The following is a 24,823-nucleotide window of genomic DNA, read 5'->3' on the forward strand; positions in this document are numbered from 1 at the left end:
TGTAGCTGCTTGTGATTTTGGGCAAGTCACTTAATTGACTAAGGCAAAAAACTGAGTAAGAGTGTCCAAATGTTTATTTGCCAAAGGTAAATTGACCCATCACGGGCTGTGTTTCGGCTAAAAAGCCTTCCTCAGGGGTCTACAGCATGATAAACACAGCATAATAATGTATATTAAAAAGATATATGTAAATAAGCAGCAGTACAGAAACAGCAATATAAAAAGCTAAAAGTAAAGTAAGGTACAATGCATAGAAAGAAAAATATCAAAGACCAAAACAGATAAAAACTCATACCATAGTAGTAATCAGCTGATGTGTGACTGTTGAGCTCCTGAAATGATGATGTCATTAAAGAGAAAATACACATTACAGATACTAATACACTAAAGGGTCTTTCCAAACTATACTACTGATATGACCTAAAATATTTCTGTAAGATGTAAAAGAGAATCTGACAGTATAGATGATAACTGTATTTGAACATGGCAGTACACCCAGTGTGTATTTTATTTATTTATTTGTTACATTTGTATTCCACATTTTCCCACCTATTTGTAGGCTCAACGTGGAATACATAGTACCGGAGAGGCGTTTGCCGACACTGGTGTGAACAAATACAAGCTGATGTTGTGGTAGGTAAAGTTTGTGTGGCACAGCCACATTAGGCAATCGTACAGAGGAAGAGTTGTGTTACGTCCATTACGTACTTTAGTTTTGTTGTGTTGCAGAGATCAGGCATTTAAGTTGGATCGGTAGGGTATGCCTTTTTAAACAGGTTAGTTTTTAGTGTTTTACGGAAGTTGAGGTGGTCGTGTCATTTTCAAGGCTTTTGGTAATGATTTCCACAGTTGTGTGCTTATGTAGGAAAAACTGGGTGCGTAAGTTGATTTGTATTTAAGTCCTTTGCAGGTTGGGTAGTGCAGATTTAGATATGTTCGTGTTGATTCGGATGTGTTTCTAGCTGGTAGATCAAGTCTGTCATGTATCCCGGGGTTTCACCGTAGATAATTTTGTGAACCAGGATGCAGATTTTGAAAGCAATGTGTTCTTTGATTGGGAGCCGTGTTTTGGGCGGTCTGAAGTTTCTTTAAGATTTGTTCTTTGCATCCCGCATAAATACCATTGCAGTAGTCAACGTGGCTTAGTACCATTGACTGTATCAGGTTGTGAAATGTATTCCTCGGGAAGAATTGTTTCTTGCGTTTGAGTTTCCACATTGAGTGGATCATTTTCTTTGTTGTGGATTTCACTTGGTTCTCTAGTGTTAAGTTGTGGTCCATTGTAACGCCGAGGAGTTTCAGGCTTTCTGAGATAGGGAGGGTGTAATCTGGGGTGTTGATACTTGTGGGGTTGTCCGCGCTGTGTTGGGATGTGAGGATGAGACTGTGTTTTTTCTTTGTTGAGTTTTAGTTGAAATGCATTTGCCCATGAGTCCATGATGTTCAAGCTGAGCTTGATTTCGTTGGTGATTTCTGTCAATTTAGTATTGTAAGGAATGTATATTGTGACATCATCTGCATAGATAAAAGGGTTGAAGAGGATCGGAGATAGCGGTGATCCTTGTGGTACTCCGCAGTCTGCTTTCCATGGTGATATGTATGCAACTGATATGATGGGCTGCTGAAAAAAGAGTGGAGGGATAAAAAAGTGAGAAGACTCAGAGAGAGAGGACCAGGCTATAGAGTGTGAAGTGCCGTGCCCTTACTTACAGTTTAAAATCACAATAAGAACAGTGTGTGTCGGTTAAGCTATATGAAAGAAAAAAGCTGTCTTATAGAGTGTCTTGGAAAAACTAAATACAAAGTATAGCAATTGGTGTAAAACATCGCGTGATATTACAAATAGAAAAAAAGGGATGGTATAGTATACCTCTATTGGCATAACAAAAGTCATCAGGGCAGCATGAGTGGGTGAATCCAAAAAGTGTGCCAGAAACAGTGACGATGGTGACACAATTATAGACATCATATTTTGTGCAATGAGGTAGTGCCACAAATAGGCATATGTGGTATCAAAAAGATGTTCTAAAAACCTGGTTTAATGCAATAGAAGAAAAAATATGTCAGCCGAAAACATATGATTGTATGTCATCACTTAGGTCATAAACCTTTGCGTTAAACACTAAAATGTAGGGGTGATACTGCACCTGGTGTTGGCACGTCTGATTGAGGTATGGATGGACTGAAAAATCTATGTATAAGATAAAATCTAAATGCATCCAATTGATGTACTGCTGAAGGATAATGATGGTAAGTGTAAGAAAGAAACCAAGTGTGTGGGTGAAAGCTGTTTAAATGTTGTGCCTATTCTCGTGGCATGAAGTGAAGCTCGAAAAGGTGGGCGTTGACTTTGCAAATGACTTTGGAGTGGAGGAGTGGCCCAGTGGTTAGGGTGGTGGACTTTGGTCCTGGGGAACTGAGGAACTGAGTTCAATTCCCGGCACAGGCAGCTCCTTGTGACTTTGGGCAAGTCACTTAACCCTCCATTGCCCCATGTAAGCCGCATTGAGCCTGCCATGAGTGGGAAAGCGCGGGGTACAAATGTAACAAAAAAAAAAAAGAGGGTGATATGACCCTAATATATAATCTAATTTCACGAAGTGTCATGGTGAAAAGCGAATAACATGGTGAAAGACAACATTAGCAATTTAGTGGCGCTATGGCGAAAATCATAAGAGAACCCATATAGTGTGTAACAAACCAGTATTGTATTGCAGAGAAAAAAACATACCTTGAGTGAAAAGAAAACGCTTCTACTGGCTTAGCAAGCCACCAGTTCAACATAAATGAGTGGCTACAAAAAAAGCGCCAAGATAAACGGTAAACGGGGTGATATGGTAATGAACGTCATCCATTTAAATGTATATGTGTATATGTAGATTCCAGTACTATGCAGTTGGGATACTGAATAACAGAAAGTGAAGAAAATGAATCCGGGTGTGAAATTAATGTGTTACGATCAAGTACTCAGTTGTTTGCCTTAGTCATTTGGTGTTTTCCTGCTTCCACTCCTGCTTTTTCTTTTTGTATCTTTCTGTGGAAGGGGTGTGGATCCCCTCTCTTGTCTTCCAAGTCACTTAATTGCCATATGTACAAACTTAGATTGTAAGCCTCCTGGGGACAGAAAAATATCTACTGTCTTGATTTTAACTGACCTTGAGCTACAACTGAAAAAGGCATGAGCTAAATCCAAAATCCCTTCCATTCCCTATTTCTACCTAAGGAAAAGGGGTAGGTGTGAGTTTATGTAGAGGAATATATACTGTGGGTTACTTTTGGAGTGGGAGAGGAAGGTGTAATATGTATCTCAAGGTATGAACTGAAAACGTGAGTGTGTAAGATGGGGATACTTTTCCTCTCTCCAGGGAAGTGATTTTCATGCCTGGGTAGCTCAGCATGGTTCTTTTCCTTATGAACCTGCTTCTGAATAACTCCTGTACTGCTGCAGGCAGACCCAAGTCTCTGCATTGTGGCAAGCCTGCCCTCCCCCCCCCCCCTTGCAGTCCTAATACAGAAGGAGTTTGTTGAAGAAATTGTGTTATCACTTCGTGCCTTCTGTCTCGCTGCACCCTACGCCTGGAATAAACTTCCTGAGCCCCTACGTCTTGCCCCATCCTTGGCCACCTTTAAATCTAGACTGAAAGCCCACCTCTTTAACATTGCTTTTGACCCGTAACCACTCGCCCCCACCTACCCTCCTCTCTTCCTTCCCGTTCACATTAATTGATTTGATTTGCTTACTTTATTTATTTTTTGTCTATTAGATTGTAAGCTCTTTGAGCAGGGACTGTCTTTCTTCTATGTTTGTGCAGCGCTGCGTATGCCTTGTAGCGCTATAGAAATGCTAAATAGTAGTAGTAGTAGCACTCTAGTCATGTCTCTGTGATCTCACTTGTAATCCCACAGCTAATAGAGGTGCCTGGACCAAACTGTTCTGTGCCACTGTCTGGGTTGCCAGTGCATTGGAATGGCTTTCAGTGACTATTGACACCGTATTGTCGCACTCCACATGTGCCTCTGTCTGACCTTGCTTTTCCTTTCTTTTGGGGATATGTTTACTAAGGTGCGTTAGCATTTTTAACGCGCCTGTAAATTTAAGGTGCGTTAAACGCTAACGCGTCTATACATTTCTATGGGTGTGTTGGCGTTTAATGTGCGTAAACCGTTTATGTGCATTAAAAACTCTAATGCGCCCATAGCGCCGCTTAGTAAACCCTAGCCCTTGATGCGGTAGTTTCTGACGACATACAGCCTCCAACTTACTAGAACTGCTCCCTTCCATGCCTCAAGGTCCTGCTGATGTAATTATTGGATTAAAACAAAATCATCTGTAAAACACATTGACAACACATCAGTGGTACATTTGTTGATAAATGTGACATATTGTAGGGTGAGAGCATAAGGTGGGAAGTATCAATGTGGGCTACTGTTAAGTCTGCTTATTTTACTTCAAATTGTATTATTTTAGCACAGGGTACCATTTTATGCACCCTGGCTAAAATAGCACAACTTGTAGTAAAATAACCAGACTTAACAGTAGCCCACATTGATAATTTCTTTAAATCCTAGTAGGTCAGCATTTTATAATGAAGCCTTTTGTGTTCTTGCTGCTTATTAATGAGTAAGTGTATCACATGTTATTGTGACATACAGATAACTTGCTGTGTATATTTCTCGTTTGGTTTATTACTACCAGGACCGTGCACACCGTATTGGTCAGAAGAAACCGGTGCGAGTATTTCGACTTATTACTGATAATACCGTGGAAGAAAGAATTGTAGAAAGAGCAGAGTTAAAACTGAGGCTTGACTCTATTGTTATACAGCAAGGTATCTAATCCTTTATATAACACTAGTGGAAAAACACTTCTCTTGTAGTGCTTCTAATTGGCTTAAGCTTTAAGCAGTGTACAACCTTATATGGGGTTATGTGAAATGGCACAAAACATTTCCCTTGCTGTGTACTTAGTAGCTTTTTCAGACTGATATTTGGCAAATCAAAAAGTGGTACACACCTACACCTTTATAGGGTAAGTTTCAAACCCATGTATGTGGGTAGATGAGTTACTTGTGTTAACCAACCACCTGAAAATTGCCCTCTTTCACTGCTGCAAAAAGCATTAATAGTATTTCCCAGTGTGTGTGTCTAGCCACATTTGAGTGAGATACTACTAGCAGGGTTGAAAAATTAATCCACTTTTTTTTTTTTTTTTTTTTAATTTATAAGAAGTCTTTATTGAGTAGTGAGAAATCCCTCTATAAAGTACTGCATGAGGAAAAAACAGCTTACAACCAAGCACAAGAATATAAACAAGGTAGCCCCAACTTTTCCCCCATTAAATTACTTTGCAACAAAACTATTACACCATGAGTTCAAAGTCTATTAAAAGCACACACAATGAGACCACTGATTTACAGAAATAGTCTTAAAAAAAAAATTCTAAAGCGCTTTACTCGAATATCTGGCTGAGTATCTGACCAAAAAGATAAACAATTCTAACTTATAATTTTCATTGTATAATGTATGAATTTGAAATTTATTTGGTGAAATTGTTTCTGTTCCAAACAAAAACAATTACAATTGAAACTAAATTATCTCATACAGTGGTGGAAATAAATATTTGATCCCTTGCTGATTTTGTAAGTTTGCCCACTGACAAAGACATGAGCAGCCCATAATTGAAGGGTAGGTTATTGGTAACAGTGAGAGATAGCACATCACAAATTAAATCCGGAAAATCACATTGTGGAAAGTATATGAATTTATTTGCATTCTGCAGAGGGAAATAAGTATTTAATCCCTCTGGCAAACAAGACCTAATACTTGGTGGCAAAACCCTTGTTGGCAAGCACAGCGGTCAGACGTCTTCTGTAGTTGATGATGAGGTTTGCACACATGTCAGGAGGAATTTTGGTCCACTCCTCTTTGCAGATCATCTCTAAATCATTAAGAGTTCTGGGCTGTCGCTTGGCAACTCGCAGCTTCAGCTCCCTCCATAAGTTTTCAATGGGATTAAGGTCTGGTGACTGGCTAGGCCACTCCATGACCCTAATGTGCTTCTTCCTGAGCCACTCCTTTGTTGCCTTGGCTGTATGTTTTGGGTCATTGTCGTGCTGGAAGACCCAGCCACGACCCATTTTTAAGGCCCTGGCGGAGGGAAGGAGGTTGTCACTCAGAATTGTACGGTACATGGCCCCATCCATTCTCCCATTGATGCGGTGAAGTAGTCCTGTGCCCTTAGCAGAGAAACACCCCCAAAACATAACATTTCCACCTCCATGCTTGACAGTGGGGACGGTGTTCTTTGGGTCATAGGCAGCATTTCTCTTCCTCCAAACACGGCGAGTTGAGTTCATGCCAAAGAGCTCAATTTTTGTCTCATCTGACCACAGCACCTTCTCCCAATCACTCTCGGCATCATCCAGGTGTTCACTGGCAAACTTCAGACGGGCCGTCACATGTGCCTTCCGGAGCAGGGGGACCTTGCGGGCACTGCAGGATTGCAATCCGTTATGTCGTAATGTGTTACCAATGGTTTTCGTGGTGACAGTGGTCCCAGCTGCCTTGAGATCATTGACAAGTTCCCCCCTTGTAGTTGTAGGCTGATTTCTAACCTTCCTCATGATCAAGGATACCCCATGAGGTGAGATTTTGCGTGGAGCCCCAGATCTTTGTCGATTGACAGTCATTTTGTACTTCTTCCATTTTCTTACTATGGCACCAACAGTTGTCTCCTTCTCGCCCAGCGTCTTACTGATGGTTTTGTAGCCCATTCCAGCCTTGTGCAGGTGTATGATCTTGTCCCTGACATCCTTAGACAGCTCCTTGCTCTTGGCCATTTTGTAGAGGTTAGAGTCTGACTGATTCACTGAGTCTGTGGACAGGTGTCTTTCATACAGGTGACCATTGCCGACAGCTGTCTGTCATGCAGGTAACGAGTTGATTTGGAGCATCTACCTGGTCTGTAGGGGCCAGATCTCTTACTGGTTGGTGGGGGATCAAATACTTATTTCCCTCTGCAGAATGCAAATAAATTCATATACTTTCCACAATGTGATTTTCCGGATTTAATTTGTGATGTGCTATCTCTCACTGTTACCAATAACCTACCCTTCAATTATGGGCTGCTCATGTCTTTGTCAGTGGGCAAACTTACAAAATCAGCAAGGGATCAAATACTTATTTCCACCACTGTATCAAGTTAGAGTGCTGAAAATGAATGTTATTACAAGATCCCTTGAAACAGTCTTAATTCACTTGTAGGATTTCTAGTTAGAAGTGTTCTATGCTTTCTTTCTTTATTTATAGGGAGACTCATAGATCAGCAGTCAAACAAGCTTGCAAAGGATGAAATGTTACAGATGATCCGTCATGGAGCCACCCATGTTTTTGCTTCTAAAGACAGTGAACTGACAGATGAAGACATAAACACTATTTTAGAGAGGGGTGAAAAGAAGGTGAGACTGATTGCTTGCGGCATTTGCCATGATTCCCCCCTTTTTAAGGGACAGTTTTCCTTTGAAAAATTTCTTTACTGTAAGGTATGTTTGGGCACTTCTCCCTGATCTTTCTGCAGGTAAACTTTTGCTGATAAATGACATGTTTGTTTTAAAAGGCAGTCTACATGTGTGATTCCTCAGTTACACTTAAAATATGACCCTGGGAATGCCTCATTTAAATGCGAATAAAAGTATATTTTATATGGGACAGTTTTCCTTTTTTTTTTTTTGGCCACATTTAGTGTGGTCAAAAGGCCTTGTTAGTTGGGTGAATGTGTTTGCTTGTGTAAAACATTTTGACATTTGGATTTGCATGTAGAAAGTTTGTCTTCCCCCCCCCCCCCCCCCCCCCCCCCAAAAAAAAGTGTGACCTCATTGCTTCACCCAAAGTACGTTTTCAGAGGAACTAATGTTAGATGCCTCCAGAATTAGTTTTTTTTTTTTTTTTTTTTTGGGGGGGGGGGGGGGTCATTGTTGGAGCAGTTTTCATTTAAAAAAACAAACAAACTGCAAGTAGGTGCAAAGTTTGCAAGTACTTTTACCCATGTATTACGAACCTTTTCTCAAAGGGAAAAAAGGAGCAAATTTTTCATTTGAGAATTGCCCAGGCCAAAAATAATTGAGATTTGTACCTGTTTTTTTTCTCTGAGTATGTTGTTCTGCCAAAATTACGTGCCTTGCTGATTCTACTGGCCTGTCTGTATCCCAGGAAGGCCTCCATGAAAATGCATATAAAAGTATGTGTGTATTGAAACAACATACACACTTGAACTTGTATACAGGGTGGGCTATTTGGAAAACCTTTCTCCGAGAACAAGCAGACCAGAATCTGTCCCAACACCAATCCTTGAGTCACTCCACTACCCATGTTTCCTTCCTGTAAGTGAATTCCATTGATCACTACCCTCTGGCGTCTATCAACTAATTTCTAATCCAGTTCATCACTTTGGGTCTGAAATTTGGCCTGTCAAGTTTATTCAAGATCTTCTTATGAGAAACCATGCCAAAGGATTTTCTGAAATCCAAGTAGATTACATCTAGCACATGTCCTTAATCCAGTTCTCTGGTTTCCCAGTCAAAGAATGCGATCAAATTTGTTTGGCATGATTTACCTTTGGTAAAACCACATTGCCTTGGATCTTGTAACTCATTGGATTCCTGGAAATTCACTATCCTTTCCTTCAGCAGTGCTTCCATTATTTTCCACTATTCGAAGTGAGTCTTACCGCCTTGTAGGGAAAGAAGAAGAAGTTTGGATAAACTGCTTGTTGCAGAATTCAAGTAAATTTATGTTTGTTTCTATAAAACCTGGACTGGAGAAGTTTTTTTTGAGCAAGAGTGAAATTCATTTGCTTCCAGACTAACAAAGAAAACTAAAGAATAAAAGCCTGGTTTAATACCCTACAGCCTACCAGATTTATGATCTGTGCCTAGCTCAGAAGTAAATAAGTATTGCCATACTGGGACAGACCGAAGGTCCATCAAGCCTAGCATCCTGTTTCCAACAATACAGGTCACAAGTACCTGGCAAGATCCCAAAACAGTACAAAAAAGCTTTTGCTGTGACCCTGGTTTCGGCTGCCAACCTGAAGAGTGTGAAGATAAGGTTTCTGCTCCCACTCTCCAGCAGGCCTCACTGGCCTGTGGCCTCTGAACAGGACTCCAAACAGTCTCTTCCCAGCATCCTGAGCAATCCAACCTCAAGCTCCAGGGCCCCTTTCTCACTCAGGGTGAGCTGGTTCTCAGTATGCAAATTGTATGCAGATTAGCATATTATCCTTTTACACTCAGGGTGACCTGGTTCTCCAGAGTCAAAATTAAACAGGTCTTACCAACAGCATATTCAGGCAATTCTTTATTCCAGCCCCTGGGCACAGTTCTTCTAGCTTAAATACTTTATACATTTACATATCTTCATACTGAGCCTCCCCCCACAGATTCCTGGGCTCAGCATTAACCTCAATACTTTGGGGACTTCTAACCCCAGGCTTTGCAGCCTGCTTCTCAGTACTGGGACACACAGCCCTACTTCTTCTTTGGACACCCAGCCCTTCCTTCCTTTAGACTCACAATCCTTTCTTTGAACACACAGTTCCTCTAAGTACTGAGGCTCCACAGTCCAACACTAATGCTTTAGGGACTTCTTACCCCAGCCTGTTTTTCTTCCTTGAGCACACAGTCCACCACAAGTCCATAGGGTTTAGCCAGTTCTTTCCAGGGGGATTCTCTTTCTTCAGCTACCAGCTCTCTTCTTTTTCTTTCACAACTCAGGTGGGGTATAAAGTGGTTAATAACTAAACAGGACCCAGCCCATAACCGCCTGCACCTGTAGCCATCCCAGGACTCTCCCCGGTCCTAGCAACCTCCACATCCCGGCCCCTAATGGCTCCCTCTAGTGGCTCACCTGGACATCCTGGACATTTTTAGGGGAACAGCGCCATCTAGTGGCCTGCCCCGGCTAGGACAGCCTCTTATTTATCACAAGAGTTAGCTGGTGCCTAGAACTCTTGTGGTGAGACCAGGGTTAAACATACCCACTGTATCTCTTAGCCTGGTTATCAGACTTGGAAATTATCCACATATATCTTTAAAAAAAAATAAACCCCGCTGCTCACATAACCAACCAAAAAGGTACTACATATAAATTAAATAGACAGGGAGATAGCATCATAGACTCTTGTGCCACAACTTTATTCAATGGCCAAAAACTGGAGGACCTATCACCCACCTGCACTGTCTGCCTTCAATCTGATAGATATATGAACTGAACCTCTTAACACATTTCCACCTATCCCTACCATTGATAAAAAAAATAATATGGTTGACTGTATGGAATGCGGCAGACGCATCAAATAATAACAGAAAACCACAGAGATCAAGTGTGCTGTGAATGTTCTTATGTCCTTACCAATACCACCAACAAAGTTTCAGTGCTGTGAAAGCTGCAAAACCCAACCTGGTTAGCATCCATAAAGTCTCCAATTCCTAGGCTACCAACTCTCTCAATAACTTTGCCTGAAAAGGGCAAATTAGAGACAGGTCTATAGATCTGTCTTTCAACAGTAGCAACTGCTTTGTCTGCACTGATAAAGAAAGCAAAGAGAGACTTTGAAAAGAAGCTTGACTCAAAGGCAAAAAAAACCCAAAAACGTTTTTATTTTATTTTTATTTTCCCTTCGTATTTTTATTAAGGTTTTCAAGCATAACACAAAACAAAAATTAAAAAAACCAAAAGTAACAATAATCCATGGCAAAGAAAGAAACAAAAATGAAAAGACAGAACAACATACCATGACAATACCCATAGCAAAACAGCAATTATACTATTATCAGGTAGTGCTATTAGGAGTCCGACAAAATGAATCTAAACGAGCCCAGGTCTTCAAGACAGATTGAACACAACAGTGCTTATGGGCTAGAATAGTTTCATATTTCCTAATCACACACACGTTACTCCACCATTCATTATAATTGAGATGTACAAATCTGTATAAACTTGGAAGATGTAATAGGACAAACTACAGAGTAGTAAATCACCTAGACTGATTGGTATTCACCCCAGAATAAAGGGTCATGGATTTGATATACCACTTTTCTGTGGGTACAACCACAGCGGTTTACCTATACTGTTTTCAGGTACTGACAGAACTAAAATATGCAATTACAGGTCTATTATTAGTAATTTGTATCTTACGTTTAAAATCAAGCGTGAAATCTGAATATTAGAGGTAGCCAATTTTAAACCAATTTTTTTGAAAGGGTTTTAGTGGTGTCCTGGAGGGCTACAGACGGATTGAGGGTGATATCAGTACCAGGCAAAATGGTAGAGACTTTTATAGAGAAAAGAAATTATTGAACATATACACAGGCATGCATTTATCCAAGAGAAATCTTAACCTCACCAGTCTGCTCCATTTTTTTTTGAAGGCATGAATAAACACCTGGATAAAGGATAGCTGGTTGACATTGAGGGGCATAATTGAACGGGGCGCCCAAGTTTTCCTGAGGGTGTCCTCACAGGACGTCCTCGCGAAGGGGCGGGGAAATCCGTATTATCGAAACAAGATGGGCGTCCATCTTTTGTTTCGATAATACAGTTGGGGATGCCCAAATCTCCACATTTAGGTCGACCTTAAAGATGGTCATCCCCAGTTTTCAGCGATAATGGAAACTGAGGACACCCATCTCAGAAACGACCAAATGCAAGCCCTTTGGTCATGGGAGGAGCCAGCATTTGTAGTGAACTGGTCCCCCTGACATGCCAGGACACCAACCGTGCACCATAGGGGGCACTGCAGTGGATTTCATAAATTGCTCCCAGGTGCATAGCTCCCTTACCTTGGGTGCTCAGCCCCCCAAAACCCACTCCCCACAACTGTACACCACTACCATAACCCTAAGGGGTGAAGGGTGGCACCTAGATGTGGGTACACTGTGTTTCGGGTGGGTTTTGGAGGGTTCACATTTACCACCACAAGTGTAACAGGTAGGGGGGGATGGGCCTCGGTCCGCCTGCCTGAAGTGCACTGCACCCACTAAAACTGCTCCAGGGACCTGCATACTGCTGCCAGGGATCTGGGTATGACATTTGAGGCTGGCATAGAGGCTGGCAAAAAAATATTTTTAAATTTTTTTTTTTTTTTTTCGGGTGGGAGGGGGTTGGTGACCACTGGGGGAGTAAAGGGAGGTCATCCCCGATTCCCTCCGGTGGTCATCTGGTCAGTCCGGGCACCTTTTTGAGGCTTAGTCGCAAGAAAAAAATGGACCAAGTAAAGTTGGCCAAGTGCTCGTCAGGGATGCCCTTCTTTTTTCCATTATAGGCTGAGGACACCCATGTGTTAAGCATGCCCCAATCCCACCTTCGCTATGCGTCCGACACACCCCCGGGAACTTTGGTCATTCCCGCGACGGAAAGCAGTTGAGGATGCCCAAAATCGGCTTTCGATTATTCTGATTTGGGTGACCCTAGGATAAGGATGCCCATCTCCCGATTTGTGTCGAAAGATGGGCGCTCTTCTCTTTTGAAAGTAAGCCTGATTGTGTAACTGGAGTTTGGAAAGCATTTGACAAACTACTTCATGAAAGGTTACTAAGGAAATTAAAAAATCATGGGACAGGAGGCAGTGTCCTATTATGGCAGTTGTAAAACCATAGAAGAAACTATTGAGTAGATCTACAGATGTATAGAGTCAGTTATGCATCATTGTTTATCTCAATGTGAAAGTTTTAGTACCCAGAGATCGACTCGGTAGAACCTGTTCTTTTGAGTGAATTGAATCTTGTGCTTGAACTCATTGCAGTGCGATCAAGTTTGAATATGTCAGCTTTTCTTGACTGAAAATTTTCTTTTCTATTTTTCTGCTAGTTATCAGTAATTAACTAGTAGTGAACTCATTTGTATAGTAATGTAAACTACACATCTTCTTTGATGGATAGAGAACTGTTTCTTCATTTCAGATTTTTATGCTTCATACCGATCCTTTATAGTTCATGAGTGAAAAGTTTGGGTTTTAGACTACTGTCTTAAAATAACAGATTTTGTTTAGATGTTGACTTTGTTGTATGCACTTGAATTTTTTTAAATTATTAAAACTTTGCAACACACTATAAAATGCAGTTTGATTAGGTTTTGTGCTTAGGGACAAAGCATAGCGTAGATCAACTTAATTATACTGTTGAATCGGAGATGTTTGGTGGAACACTTTCCCACTGGTGCAGTAAATGGTAACTGTGTTAAATCTCTTGCAAATGCACATGTATTAATAATGAGAAAAATCATAGCAAAAGAGGGGGGAGACCATAATTGGAGCGTGTTTTTTTTATTTCCTATATAATGGTTCAGTGCAAAGGTTTTCAGGGGTGACTAAGGTGCACACATTAATGATTTTTATTATGTAAGTCACATCATATTAAATGTTTTAATGACTCAGAATGTATCTTACTGTAGACAGCTGAAATGGCTGAACGCTTACAAAAAATGGGTGAGAGTTCTCTCAGAAACTTCACGATGGACACCGAGACAAGTTTATACAACTTTGAAGGTGAAGACTATCGAGAAAAACAGAAGGTAACCTTTGATATGTAGGGGTAAATGTTCTATATTTCATAAATACTATTCTATAAACATTTTATCAACTTAAGAATTTAGAAAAAGCTGTGTCACAGTTTAAACAGTCTTATAGATCACAGACTTAAGGACGTGTAGTCTAGAGCACTGGTTCTCAAACCTGTCCTTGGGGACCACCAGCCAGTCGGGTTTTCAGGATATACATGAGACAGATTTGCATGCCTGTCACCTCTATTATATGCAAATTTGTTTTATATATATATTCATTAAGGAAATTCTGAAAACTGGCTGGTGGTCCCCCAGGGCAGGTTTGAGAGCCACTAGTCTAGAACATGCATGTACAGTCCTGGAAACTTCCCCGGTGCCTAGTTGACCGGGCACTTAAAATTTCAGCACTGACACCAAGATCCAAAAATGGGTTATTCCAGTATTCTACCAGCACTTTTCTGCCAGCTTTAGAACAGTAAGGAGAAAGAGGAGGAATGTATGTGGTCAGTGGAGATCCTATTACCATGGGATTGATTATCTTCTACCAGGCAACTGCAGGAGTGAAGTTGGCATCATGGAGAACACAGCTAGAGTCACTTCAGATGCTGCTTTTTGGGGAGGAGCAAGCATCATACAATCTCAGTGTGCTGCTAACCTCCCTGTTTATTTTGAAGTAAAATGAGAGACAGGATGTGTTGAAAGAAGGTACACACAGAGGACAGATGTGGAGAAGGTGGTATGCATTGGGGATAGATAGGACAGGAAAGCATGGGGTAAACTGCAGGGAGCAGCAGTTAAAACACTTAAGTTATAACACCAAACACGTTAACTTGGCAGACTGGATGAGTTGTTTCCATTTTTATCTGTCATATGTTAATGTTACTAGGATAGATTTGGTAGTGGTAGGAGGAGGAGAAAATAATTTGAGAGGGATGGGTAGGGAGGAAAGAGAGAGGTGAGAGAGGAAATGCCAAGCTAGGAAAGATGGAGGGGAAGAAGAGAAACTCATGAGGAGAAATGGGAGGTATTTGAGGGAGAGGAAGAAGAGCATCAGGAGAGAGAACCAACAGAGGAAGAATGTGGGGGGAGGGGAGTATAAATCTGCATTTCCAGTTAGGGGATGATGAATGCTGGTCCTAAAATGCAACATGCATTGTTTGCAACATCTGTACAATGAGTATTTGCAATCTATTTACTTAATTTGATTTAACATCTAGGTTTATTTGCATAATCTGGCTGTCTAGAAAGCTGAACTTCCTTGTAGCATTTGAGATCTGGAATTTTCCATCCCTGCCTAACTCCTAAAAGTTATCTGCTGATGTCTTAAAAGATTCCAATATTGTCAAACCCTGCATAGAACCTTTTTGGATAGTTCTCTACGTTTGCCAAATAAAATGTGTATTGATCTGTAAAGAATTCAATTTTTTACGGTAGTAGTGATAGTGATAATAGTTATCATTTTATAACACTTCTAGATATACACAACACTGTACAGGAATGGTAAGTATTTAGATACAATATGGCCTTAGAGATGAAGTGGGACTTGAACCTGGGTCCCTTAGGTCACAGTCCACTGCACTAACCACTAGGCGGCTACTCTGACCTGGTTGGTGCTTTGTTCAGAATGGCTACAATACCTGCAGCTGACATTGAGCCTGGCTTTCCTTTCCACTTTCAGGGGAGAGGAAAGAGGACAGCAACCATTGGGGGATGAAGGAGTGGTCATGCCTTAATCCTTCCAGTGGTCAGCTGCTAAATTACAGCAACATTTTGTAACTTGGATGGGACTGAACAGGTCTAGGAAAAAAGTCCTTCTTTTTAGACATGGACATTTCTTCCCATTCAAAAATCCCTATTGGATGTCCTACTTTTGGGCCCTCCCTAGTCCTGCCCACAACACGCCCCTTTGCTATCTGGACGAACTGCAGTGTGAAATGTCCAAAATCTGATTTTCCAAAATCACAATTTGGACATTTTTTGCAGATGGAAGTTTTTTTTTAGGCATTTTAAGACGTTCATCTGCTTTGAAAATAGCACCTCAGTGTAGTAAAGCTTTAACATACACTAAATGGAAAGAAAAAGTGAGCTAATTTGTTCTAATGACTTCCAAGAAAGTGCTGATCCGGGAGATTGGACGTCTTTTCTTTAAGATTACATTCGTATGTGCAGTGTTCTTTTAAACCTTGCTCCTGTTGTTCTAACGAGATTATGTAGCAGATTCTGGTCTAGTTCTTTCAGGCCATTACTTTGGCAGCACATAAAGAAGAAAATCCCAGAGGTATGAGTAAAAGCAGTTGTATTCTTAAAATAGCTGTCCACTGTCTGTCTATTCCTTAATAAGTAATGACAGTTTAACATTTATTGAGCATTTTTCCATAGATACGGTTATTGGTTTTATTTAAAGGCTCTATGTTTGAATTTATTTAAATCTGTATTGTTCTTGAATATGTAGTTGCTTTGTTGAGTCATTAGTTTGGAGCTCAGAATTGCTGCAATGGTGCAATTAACAAGAACTCAGATTAAATACTGTAAATTTTCTCTACAATTTCAGTAAGACTTTGGGGATTATTAAACTATTTGTACTTTTTTTTTAAAATTTATGTCTCTATAGCTGAGTATGATGGAATGGATTGAGCCTCCCAAAAGAGAACGAAAAGCTAATTATGCGGTAGATGCATATTTTAGAGAAGCATTGCGTGTTAGTGAACCAAAGGCACCAAAGGTAAAAAGAAGACATTTTATTTGTACACTTCTTAAATTTTGTTAATGCTCTGTAGAGTAAATAAGGCACAGAGAGTTAAAATGCTCTGATTAAAATCACACATTGGGGAAACAGGAATTTCATGATTTATTATTATTTTTTGAGTCTAGCAGTTTTCTCCTGTACCTTTGAGCTTCCAACTCAGTTGGAACCAGCTGCTGTTTTGGTTATATTGCTACTTTATTCAAACTGCTTGAGCCCCTTTCTCCTTCCAGCAAATGTAGCACGGTCACTGAAGTAACGATCATCTTTTGAGTGCCATGTACTTGGAGTCGTCTGGACCCTGCAGTCATGAACCTTAAATCCAGCCAATAGGTGATATCGTATTGCAGTGACTGAGACCCTTTTCCCCCCACCTTTCCTTCCCTATACCTCCACATTATCCCGAGCTCTGGTTGACCAGGAAAATGGAAAATATGACCTGGGGCCTCCCCATGGCAGTATAAAACCACTGGGTTAGTCCTAAAACACATTTTCTATGACAGATTTCCAAATTTTGAGTCATTTGTGTATAATTATACAGCAGTCCAAAGGATCTTCCAGCCTGGAGACAGGATCCTGGTACTCCTGTCTTCATTAGAGAACAAGCTGCTGTGGAAATGGGAAGGGGCTCTACGAAGTGGTTGAGAAAATGATCCACAAACTATGTACACTTGCATCAGGGGCATGCAGTCATACCCTGGATACACACTTGCAATAATAGTGTGTATAATGCAATAGATATATTCTTTAATCTTAAACATGATCACTGCATGAATAAAATAAAAACAGCCAACATCTGGGCCATATCTGTCATTAGATAACAGGTGTGGGAATTGTAAATTGGACTCATTTTGGATTGAAAAACACCAAAAGCATGACCGTCAACCATGGTCTGCACCCCCGCAGTGATGTTGACAGGCTTTATCGTCCCCACATAGTACAGGTGAAAGAGGATTTTTGCAGGTACTACAAATAGTACAAGAGGAGAAATGAACAAAAAATATTATTCTACCATTCCCCAAACTTTTAGTGATGTTTTATTGTGCCACACAAACCCCTCTTCCCCTTATGGTTGAAATCGTCTACGTTTTGGAATAGCCTAGGGGGAAGAACAGTGGTCACACGGGGGGAACACGTGCAGGTGCCCAAAGAGTTTTTCCAGACTCCTCTGGACTCTGGGAGAGTGGCTGTGACCTGATGTCATCAGAGATAACGTCACTTATGTAGTTGATCTATGTTGATGTTCAAGGAGAACCTCCATTGCAGGTAAGTAACCTTACTTTTTCTTTCTCTGTAGGTTCAAAGGATCTGAGCTATTCAGAACTACTCTGATTTAATCAGATAAATTATATATTAATGGCTGCATCAAATAATTCTTTAAAAGTAATCTCACAAAGCCTTTAATTATGACAGCCCATTGTTATAAAAAAAAAAATGTGCACTTAAAAAATCTGCCATACTCTTATTGGAGAATCTGTTACGTATGGAAGCAGGCAACAGTGCCTGTGTTGATTGCCAATAAAACTAAATGATGTGAGAAATTCCTCCCACAATAAGGTAACACACAGGGTATTAATTTTTTCCATACCACAGTCATCGACAAACCATGGATAACAGTGTCTAGCATATTCGCTGTTTAGTCTCATACTATACATCTAAAAGTTGCTTCACTTTGCCTAAAAGTACAACGGATGAATATAACGAATTACAAGAATTTTTAAACAAATGAGTCTCAACTGCCCAGAGCTGATAACAAGTCAAAACTTGTAATACACATATAGCTTCTCTCATAGGCTCCAACTGGTGGATTGCAAAAACGTCAGGGGAAAACTCCCTAAAATAAGGGAGAAAAAACCCCACTGACGACAGAAGCAAATCCACTAGTTATATGAATAAATGAAATCAAATTTTGTAATGTTCCCTTAACCCTGTCACAAAAATGTAACAATGAAAAATTGTATTATAGTAGCTCCGTAGGATATCAAGAGCAAGCTTCAACTTAACTGGCGGTGTCTTCCTAACCACAGCAACTTAGATGTATAGTATGAGACTAAATAGGGAATATGCAGGTATACTGTTCTCCATGGTTCGCTGATGACAGTGATATAGAAAATATTATCAGCTCTGGGCACTTGAGGCCCATTTGTTTAAAAATTCTTGTAATTTGTGGTGATCTTTCATCCGTTGTGCTTCTAGGCAAAGTGAAGTAACTTTTAGATGTAATGCTAAGCATTGCCTTCCAAGCAAAATAGTTTTGCTAGTCTCATACTATGTTATTTTAGGCCCACACAAAGGAGCAAATAGCTGTTGAAGGCTTTCACTCTTTTCAAAGCTCCTTCATTTATTGTCTTTGATGCATAATAGTTATGACTGCTAGAACAATATTTGCCTGGACCTGTGCCTTATTGATGCAAACACTACACAAAAACAGTTCTCTTTTTTACTTTACTGCTATCAATAGAAATCAAACAAAATAAAACATGGAAAAGAAAATATGATACCTTTTTTATTGGACATATCTTAATACATTTCTTGATTAGCTTTTGAAGGTTGCCCTTCGTCAACCTTCGAAAGCTAATCAAGAAATGTATTATGTCCAATAAAAAAGGTATCATCTTATTTTCTTTTCCGTGTTTTATTTTGTTTGATTTCTATTGATAACCTTAAGAGTGGACTAACACGGCTACCATACCTCTTTACTTTACTGCTAAAGCGTAAGAATGTTATTTCTTCTTGGTCTAATGAAATGTTGAATGGTACAATGTTACATATGATAGATAAATGGGTGGATAATAAGTTTAAAGATGTATTTTATTTAAAGGCACCCCGGCCACCAAAACAGCCGAATATTCAAGACTTCCAATTCTTTCCTCCTCGGTTGTTTGAGCTTCTGGAGAAGGAAATTCTTTATTATCGGAAGACTATAGGTTACAAGGTAATTGCACAGATATTTATCAGTATTATCTGTTTGTGCTTAATATATTTATTTGTTTTTGACTTTATATACCATCGTACTCATACTCAAAGCAGTGCACATAAAAATAATGCAAAAAAATAGCAATGCAAACATAACATAATAAACACCAAAAACAATAGAATAATAAAAATAAACCAAAGCTGACAATCTTATAGCATTCAATAAAATAACTCTCAACTATGAGAGAGAGCTTGTGTAAACAACCAAGACTTCATTTGCTGTCACAAAGTAGACAGGACTGTCATATTATGAATAGCAGAAAGCAATTTATTCCATAATACAAAAGCAGTAAAACTGAAAGCAGTGTTTGTAGTGGATGTAGGACTGGCTGATGCTACTGAAGGTATAGCAAAAAAAAAAAAAAGTTCTTCCTAGGAAGAACACAATGGACAAGTTGGCGTCTAAGCCAATAACAAGTTAGACAGCCTGGATACGTTTGGCAGTGACATTTAAAGGTCATAAGAATTTATACTTTGCCCTCTAGTTGAATGGTGTACAGCAAAGGGCTCTGAGTAGAGGAGTCATATGGTCAGTTATCTTTGCCTCAGAAATCATGTTTTTCAGCACTATTTTGGAGATGTATTTTATATTGCCTTGAGAGAGTCCCTTATATAAAGAATTGCAGTAATCTAAACTGTGATTTAGAGCATGCAGAATTCTTCTCAAATCAAGAGGTGATATAAAAAGTCTTTTACTGTCTAACTTGACATAGGTAGATGAACAAAGTCTTCACCTTTACAAAAGCTTGACTATTCTTGATAGTAACGTTGAAATTTCTCTGTTCAACGTTCATCAGCAAGCAAAGAAAATAGATCATTAGGAATTATTAGGAAAGGAATGAGGAGTAACAGAGACTATCATAATGCCTCTATATTACTCCATGGTGAGACTGCACCTTAAATGTGTACATTTCTAGTCACTGCATGTCAAAAAAGATACAGCTCAACTAGAAAAGGTACAGAGAAGGGTGACCAAAATGATAAATGGCAAGGAATGACTCCTCTATGAGGAAAGGATTATTTGGCTTAGAGAAGGTACAGATGAGGGGAGACATAATAGAGACCTATAAAATAAAATAGTGTAGTGGAACAGATAGACATGAATTACTTGTTTAGTCTGCAAAAGTAGAAGTATTGGGGGGCACACAATGGAGTTACTAAGTAATACATTTAAAAGTTATCAAAAAAAATATTTCTTCACTACATATATAATTAAGCTCTGTAGTTCGTTGCTAGAGAATGTGGTAAAAGCAATTAGCAAAGCGTAGCGAGGATTAAAAAGGCTTAAGTTCCTGGAAGAAAATTCCATAAACCATTACTAAGGTGTACTTAAGAATATCCACTGCTTATTCCTATGATAAGCAGATTGGAATCTATTACTCTTCTGGGATCCTGATGTGTTCTTGTGACCTGGATTGGCCACTGTTGGAAAGAAGATACTGGGCCTGATGGACCTTCGATCTTCCCCAGTATGACAATGCTTATGTACTTATGTAAATGTCTTAAACTGGAATTGGAAACTTTTTTTTATATTTATGAAGAACAGGTGTTTAGCAGCAGTAATTAGGAAAATAAGAACTTGCAAACTGGGTCAGACCAAAGGTCCATGAAGCCCGGCATCCTGTTTACAGCAGTGATCTATCCAGCAGTTTAAGCTTTTCCCACTTTGCCTGTCCAATATTCCTGCTTTGTCTTGAAGGGAGAGGTAATAGTGTTGGGGTCACATGGCTTTTAAACCTCTTTACTGTTGAGGACACAGTGGCTATAGAAATATTTACACTCATTAAAAAGGATAACACATCAATCCTTCTATCAGACCTACCTTGTATTTATAGAAGACAGACTCACAGCATACTTGGGGTTTTTTTTTCTGTTAATTTTAGGTCCCAAGGAGCCCAGATCTACCAAATGCTGCAAATGTTCAAAAGGAAGAACAGAAGAAGATTGATGATGCAGAACCCCTCAACCCAGAAGAAACAGAAGAAAAAGAGAAACTTCTCACCCAAGTAATCTTAAAAACAAAACAAAACATAGCTGGTGTGTACTGCTTCTAGAAAAACAGACCTAGTAGTTAAAAAAAAAAAAAAAATAAATAAAAAAAAAAATAAAGCTAGTAAATGGTCATGGATTTGATGTACCACATTTCTGTGGTATAACCGTTATTTCTCCGAGGACAAGCAGGCTGCTTGTTCTCACTGATGGGTTGACGTCCTCGGCAGCCCCCTCCATCGGAAAGTTTACTAGCAAAGGCCTTTGCTAGTCCTCGCGCGCCCATGCGTACTGCGCATGCGCAGCCGTCTTCCCGCCCGAAACCGGCTCGAGCCGGCCAGTCTTCTTTCGTCCGCGCTCGGTACGGTCGTGTTACGCCGTTCGTGCCCCAGAGAGTCGACCTCGCGCGTCCTTTTCGACGTGTTTTTCGTGTATTTTCTTCTAAAAAAGTTTGGGAAGCGCTCCGGAAGTGTTCCGGAAGACCCTGTCGGGTTTTCTGCCCTTCCCGTATTTTTCAAGTTTTGCCCCGTAAGTTTTCTTTCGTTGTCGGGGTAGGCCTAGTTTGGCCTCGGTCGAGATTTTTCTCCCTCTAAATTTGGTGCTTCAATTTTCGCCATTTCGGCTTTTGATTTCGCCGGCGTGATTTTTCCGCCCATGACATCGAAGCCTTCCAGCGGCTTCAAGAAGTGCACCCAGTGCGCCCGGGTAATCTCGCTCACTGATAGGCACTCTGCGTGTCTTCAGTGTCTAGGGGCCCAGCACCGCCCTCAGAACTGCAGTCTGTGTTCCCTGTTACAAAGGCGGACTCAGGTAGCGAGATTAGCCCAGTGGAACGTTTTGTTCTCGGGCTCTTCGTCGGCATCGGCACCGGAGGCATCGAGTGCATCGACGTCGTCAGCGTCCGGACCCTCTCCCTTGGCTGCCGCTCCATCGACTGCATCGAGGCATCGGACCTCTGCATCGGCGCCTAGGCATCGGGCGACTGCATCGACGTCGGTGGTACCGAGACTTCGTCTGCTGATGTCGTCGGACGGAGGTGCATCGTCAGGAGTGCAGGTGAGGGCTGTCCATTCCCCTGCTGGTGGCGGTGAGCCTTCGGGTGGGTCTCCTCCTACCCTGAGGGCTCCTGCGGTACAGCCCCCCCGGGATCGACCCTCTTCGGTCTCGGCCCCGAGGAAGCGACGGATGGATTCTACGTCCTCCTCGTCGGTGCCGGGGAGTTCCGGTGACATGCTTCGGAAGAAGTCGAAGAAGCATCGACACCGGTCTCCTCCCCGTGTCGGCACCGAGAGCTCTGGGTCGCCGAGGGATTCGGCACCCAGTAGACATCGGCACCGAGAGGACCGCTCACCCTCTGTTCAGGAGGTGTCGATGCGCTCCACTCTGGACAGCCCGGAACAGCCTCCTCGCCCGGAACAGGTTCTGACGTCGACGCCTGCATCGACCTCTCAGCCTTTTTCTGCAGCCACTCTGAACGAGAGCCTCCGGGCCGTTCTCCCAGAGATTCTGGGAGAGCTGTTGCGCCCTACCCCTCCGGTACCGGCGGTGCTTGCGCCTCCGGTACCGTCGAGCGCGGCGCCGGCTGGCCCATCGCCCAGGTTGAGGTCCCCGACGTCGGTACCGCGTGCGGTGCCAACCGCGGCCACCTCCCAGGAAGGCTCCCCGACTACATCGGCGGAGGGAGCTTCGCCGATGCGGGCGAGGGAGTCTACCTCTCGACGCCCCCACCGTGGACGGGGTTCCACCGAGTCGAGCAGGGTGAGGTTGCAGACACAGGTCCGTGAACTTGTGTCTGACACCGAGGGTGAGGCCTCGTGGGAGGAAGAGGAAGATCCCAGATATTTCTCTGACGAGGAGTCTGAGGGTCTTCCGTCTGATCCCACTCCCTCTCCTGAGAGACAGCTTTCTCCTCCCGAGAGTCTGTCTTTTGCCTCCTTTGTCCGGGAGATGTCTACGGCCATCCCCTTCCCGGTGGTTGTGGAGGACGAGCCCAGGGCTGAAATGTTTGAGCTCCTGGACTATCCTTCTCCACCTAAGGAAGCGTCCACTGTTCCCTTGCACCATGTCCTGAAAAAGACATTGCTTGCGAACTGGACCAAGCCATTAACTAATCCCCACATTCCCAAGAAGATCGAGTCCCAGTACCGGATCCATGGGGACCCAGAGCTGATGCGCACTCAGTTGCCTCATGACTGGAGTTGTGGATTTGGCCCTAAAGAAGGCTAAGAGTTCTAGGGAACATGCTTCGGCGCCCCCGGGCAAGGACGCTAGAACCTTAGACTCCTTTGGGAGGAAGGCCTACCATTCCTCTATGCTCGTGTCCAAGATCCAGTCTTACCAGCTCTACACGAGCATACACATGCGGAACAATGTGCGGCAGTTGGCGGGCTTGGTTGATGCTCTTCCCCCTGAGCAAGCCAAGCCTTTTCAGGAGGTGGTCAGGCAGCTGAAGGCGTGCAGAAAATTCCTGGCCAGAGGAGTTTGACACTTTTGATGTTGCGTCCAGGGCCGCTGCTCAAGGTGTGGTGATGCGCAGGCTCTCATGGCTGCGTGCCGCCGAGCTGGAGAATAGAATCCAGCAGCGGATTGCGGACTCGCCTTGCCGTGCGGACAATATTTTTGGTGAAAAAGTCGAACAGGTGGTAGAGTCTCTCCACCAGCGGGACACCGCATTCGACAAATTCGCCCGCCGGCAGCCTTCAGCTTCTACCTCTACAGGTAGACGATTTTTCGGGGGAAGGAAGACTGTTCCCTACTCTTCTGGCAAGCGTAGGTACAATCCTCCTTCCCGACAGCCTGCGGCCCAGGCTAAGCCCCAGCGCGCTCGCTCTCGTCAGCAGCGTGCGCCTCAGCAAGGCCCCGCGGCTCCCCAGCAAAAGCAAGGGGCGAGCTTTTGACTGGCTCCAGCAGAGCATAGCCGACATCCAAGTGTCCGTGCCGGGCGACCTGCCAGTCGGAGGGAGGTTGAAAGTTTTTCACCAAAGGTGGCCTCTCATAACCTCCGATCAGTGGGTTCTGCAAATAGTCCGGCAGGGGTACACCCTCAATTTGACCTCAAAACCTCCAAATTGTCCACCGGGAGCTCAGTCTTACAGCTTCCAGCACAAGAAGGTACTTGCAGAGGAACTCTCCGCCCTTCTCAGCGCCAATGCGGTCGAGCCCGTGCCATCCGGGCAAGAAGGGCTGGGATTCTATTCCAGGTACTTCCTTGTGGAAAAGAAAACAGGGGGGATGCGTCCCATCCTAGACCTAAGGGCCCTGAACAAATTTATCGAAAAAGAAAAGTTCAGGATGCTTTCCCTGGGCACCCTTCTCCCCATGATTCAGCAAAACGATTGGCTATGCTCTCTGGACTTGAAGGATGCCTACACACACATCCCGATACTTCCAGCTCACAGACAGTATCTGCGATTTCAGTTGGGCACACGCCACTTCCAGTACTGTGTGCTACCCTTTGGGCTCGCCTCTGCGCCCAGGGTGTTCACCAAGTGCCTAGCTGTGGTAGCAGCGGCGCTTCGCAGGCTGGGGGTGCATGTGTTCCCATATCTCGACGATTGGCTG

The 24,823-nt window shown here is 42.3% G+C and overlaps 1 protein-coding gene across 1 annotated transcript in view; it reads left to right on the plus strand.

Moving 5' to 3' along the window:
• The window catches only part of SMARCA1 (SWI/SNF related, matrix associated, actin dependent regulator of chromatin, subfamily a, member 1), a 130,155-nt gene that overhangs the window by 57,341 nt on the left and 47,991 nt on the right, over window positions 1-24,823 (plus strand). The window contains exons 14-19 of the mRNA XM_030210659.1: window positions 4,697-4,829; window positions 7,309-7,457; window positions 13,447-13,566; window positions 16,166-16,276; window positions 19,119-19,232; window positions 21,157-21,279. Of these exons, the coding sequence (XP_030066519.1) occupies window positions 4,697-4,829; window positions 7,309-7,457; window positions 13,447-13,566; window positions 16,166-16,276; window positions 19,119-19,232; window positions 21,157-21,279 (750 nt within the window). The remainder of the gene's footprint in view (window positions 1-4,696; window positions 4,830-7,308; window positions 7,458-13,446; window positions 13,567-16,165; window positions 16,277-19,118; window positions 19,233-21,156; window positions 21,280-24,823) is intronic.

Source organism: Microcaecilia unicolor, chromosome 7 (genome assembly GCF_901765095.1).
Source record: "Microcaecilia unicolor chromosome 7, aMicUni1.1, whole genome shotgun sequence".
Lineage (NCBI taxonomy): Eukaryota > Metazoa > Chordata > Amphibia > Gymnophiona > Siphonopidae > Microcaecilia > Microcaecilia unicolor.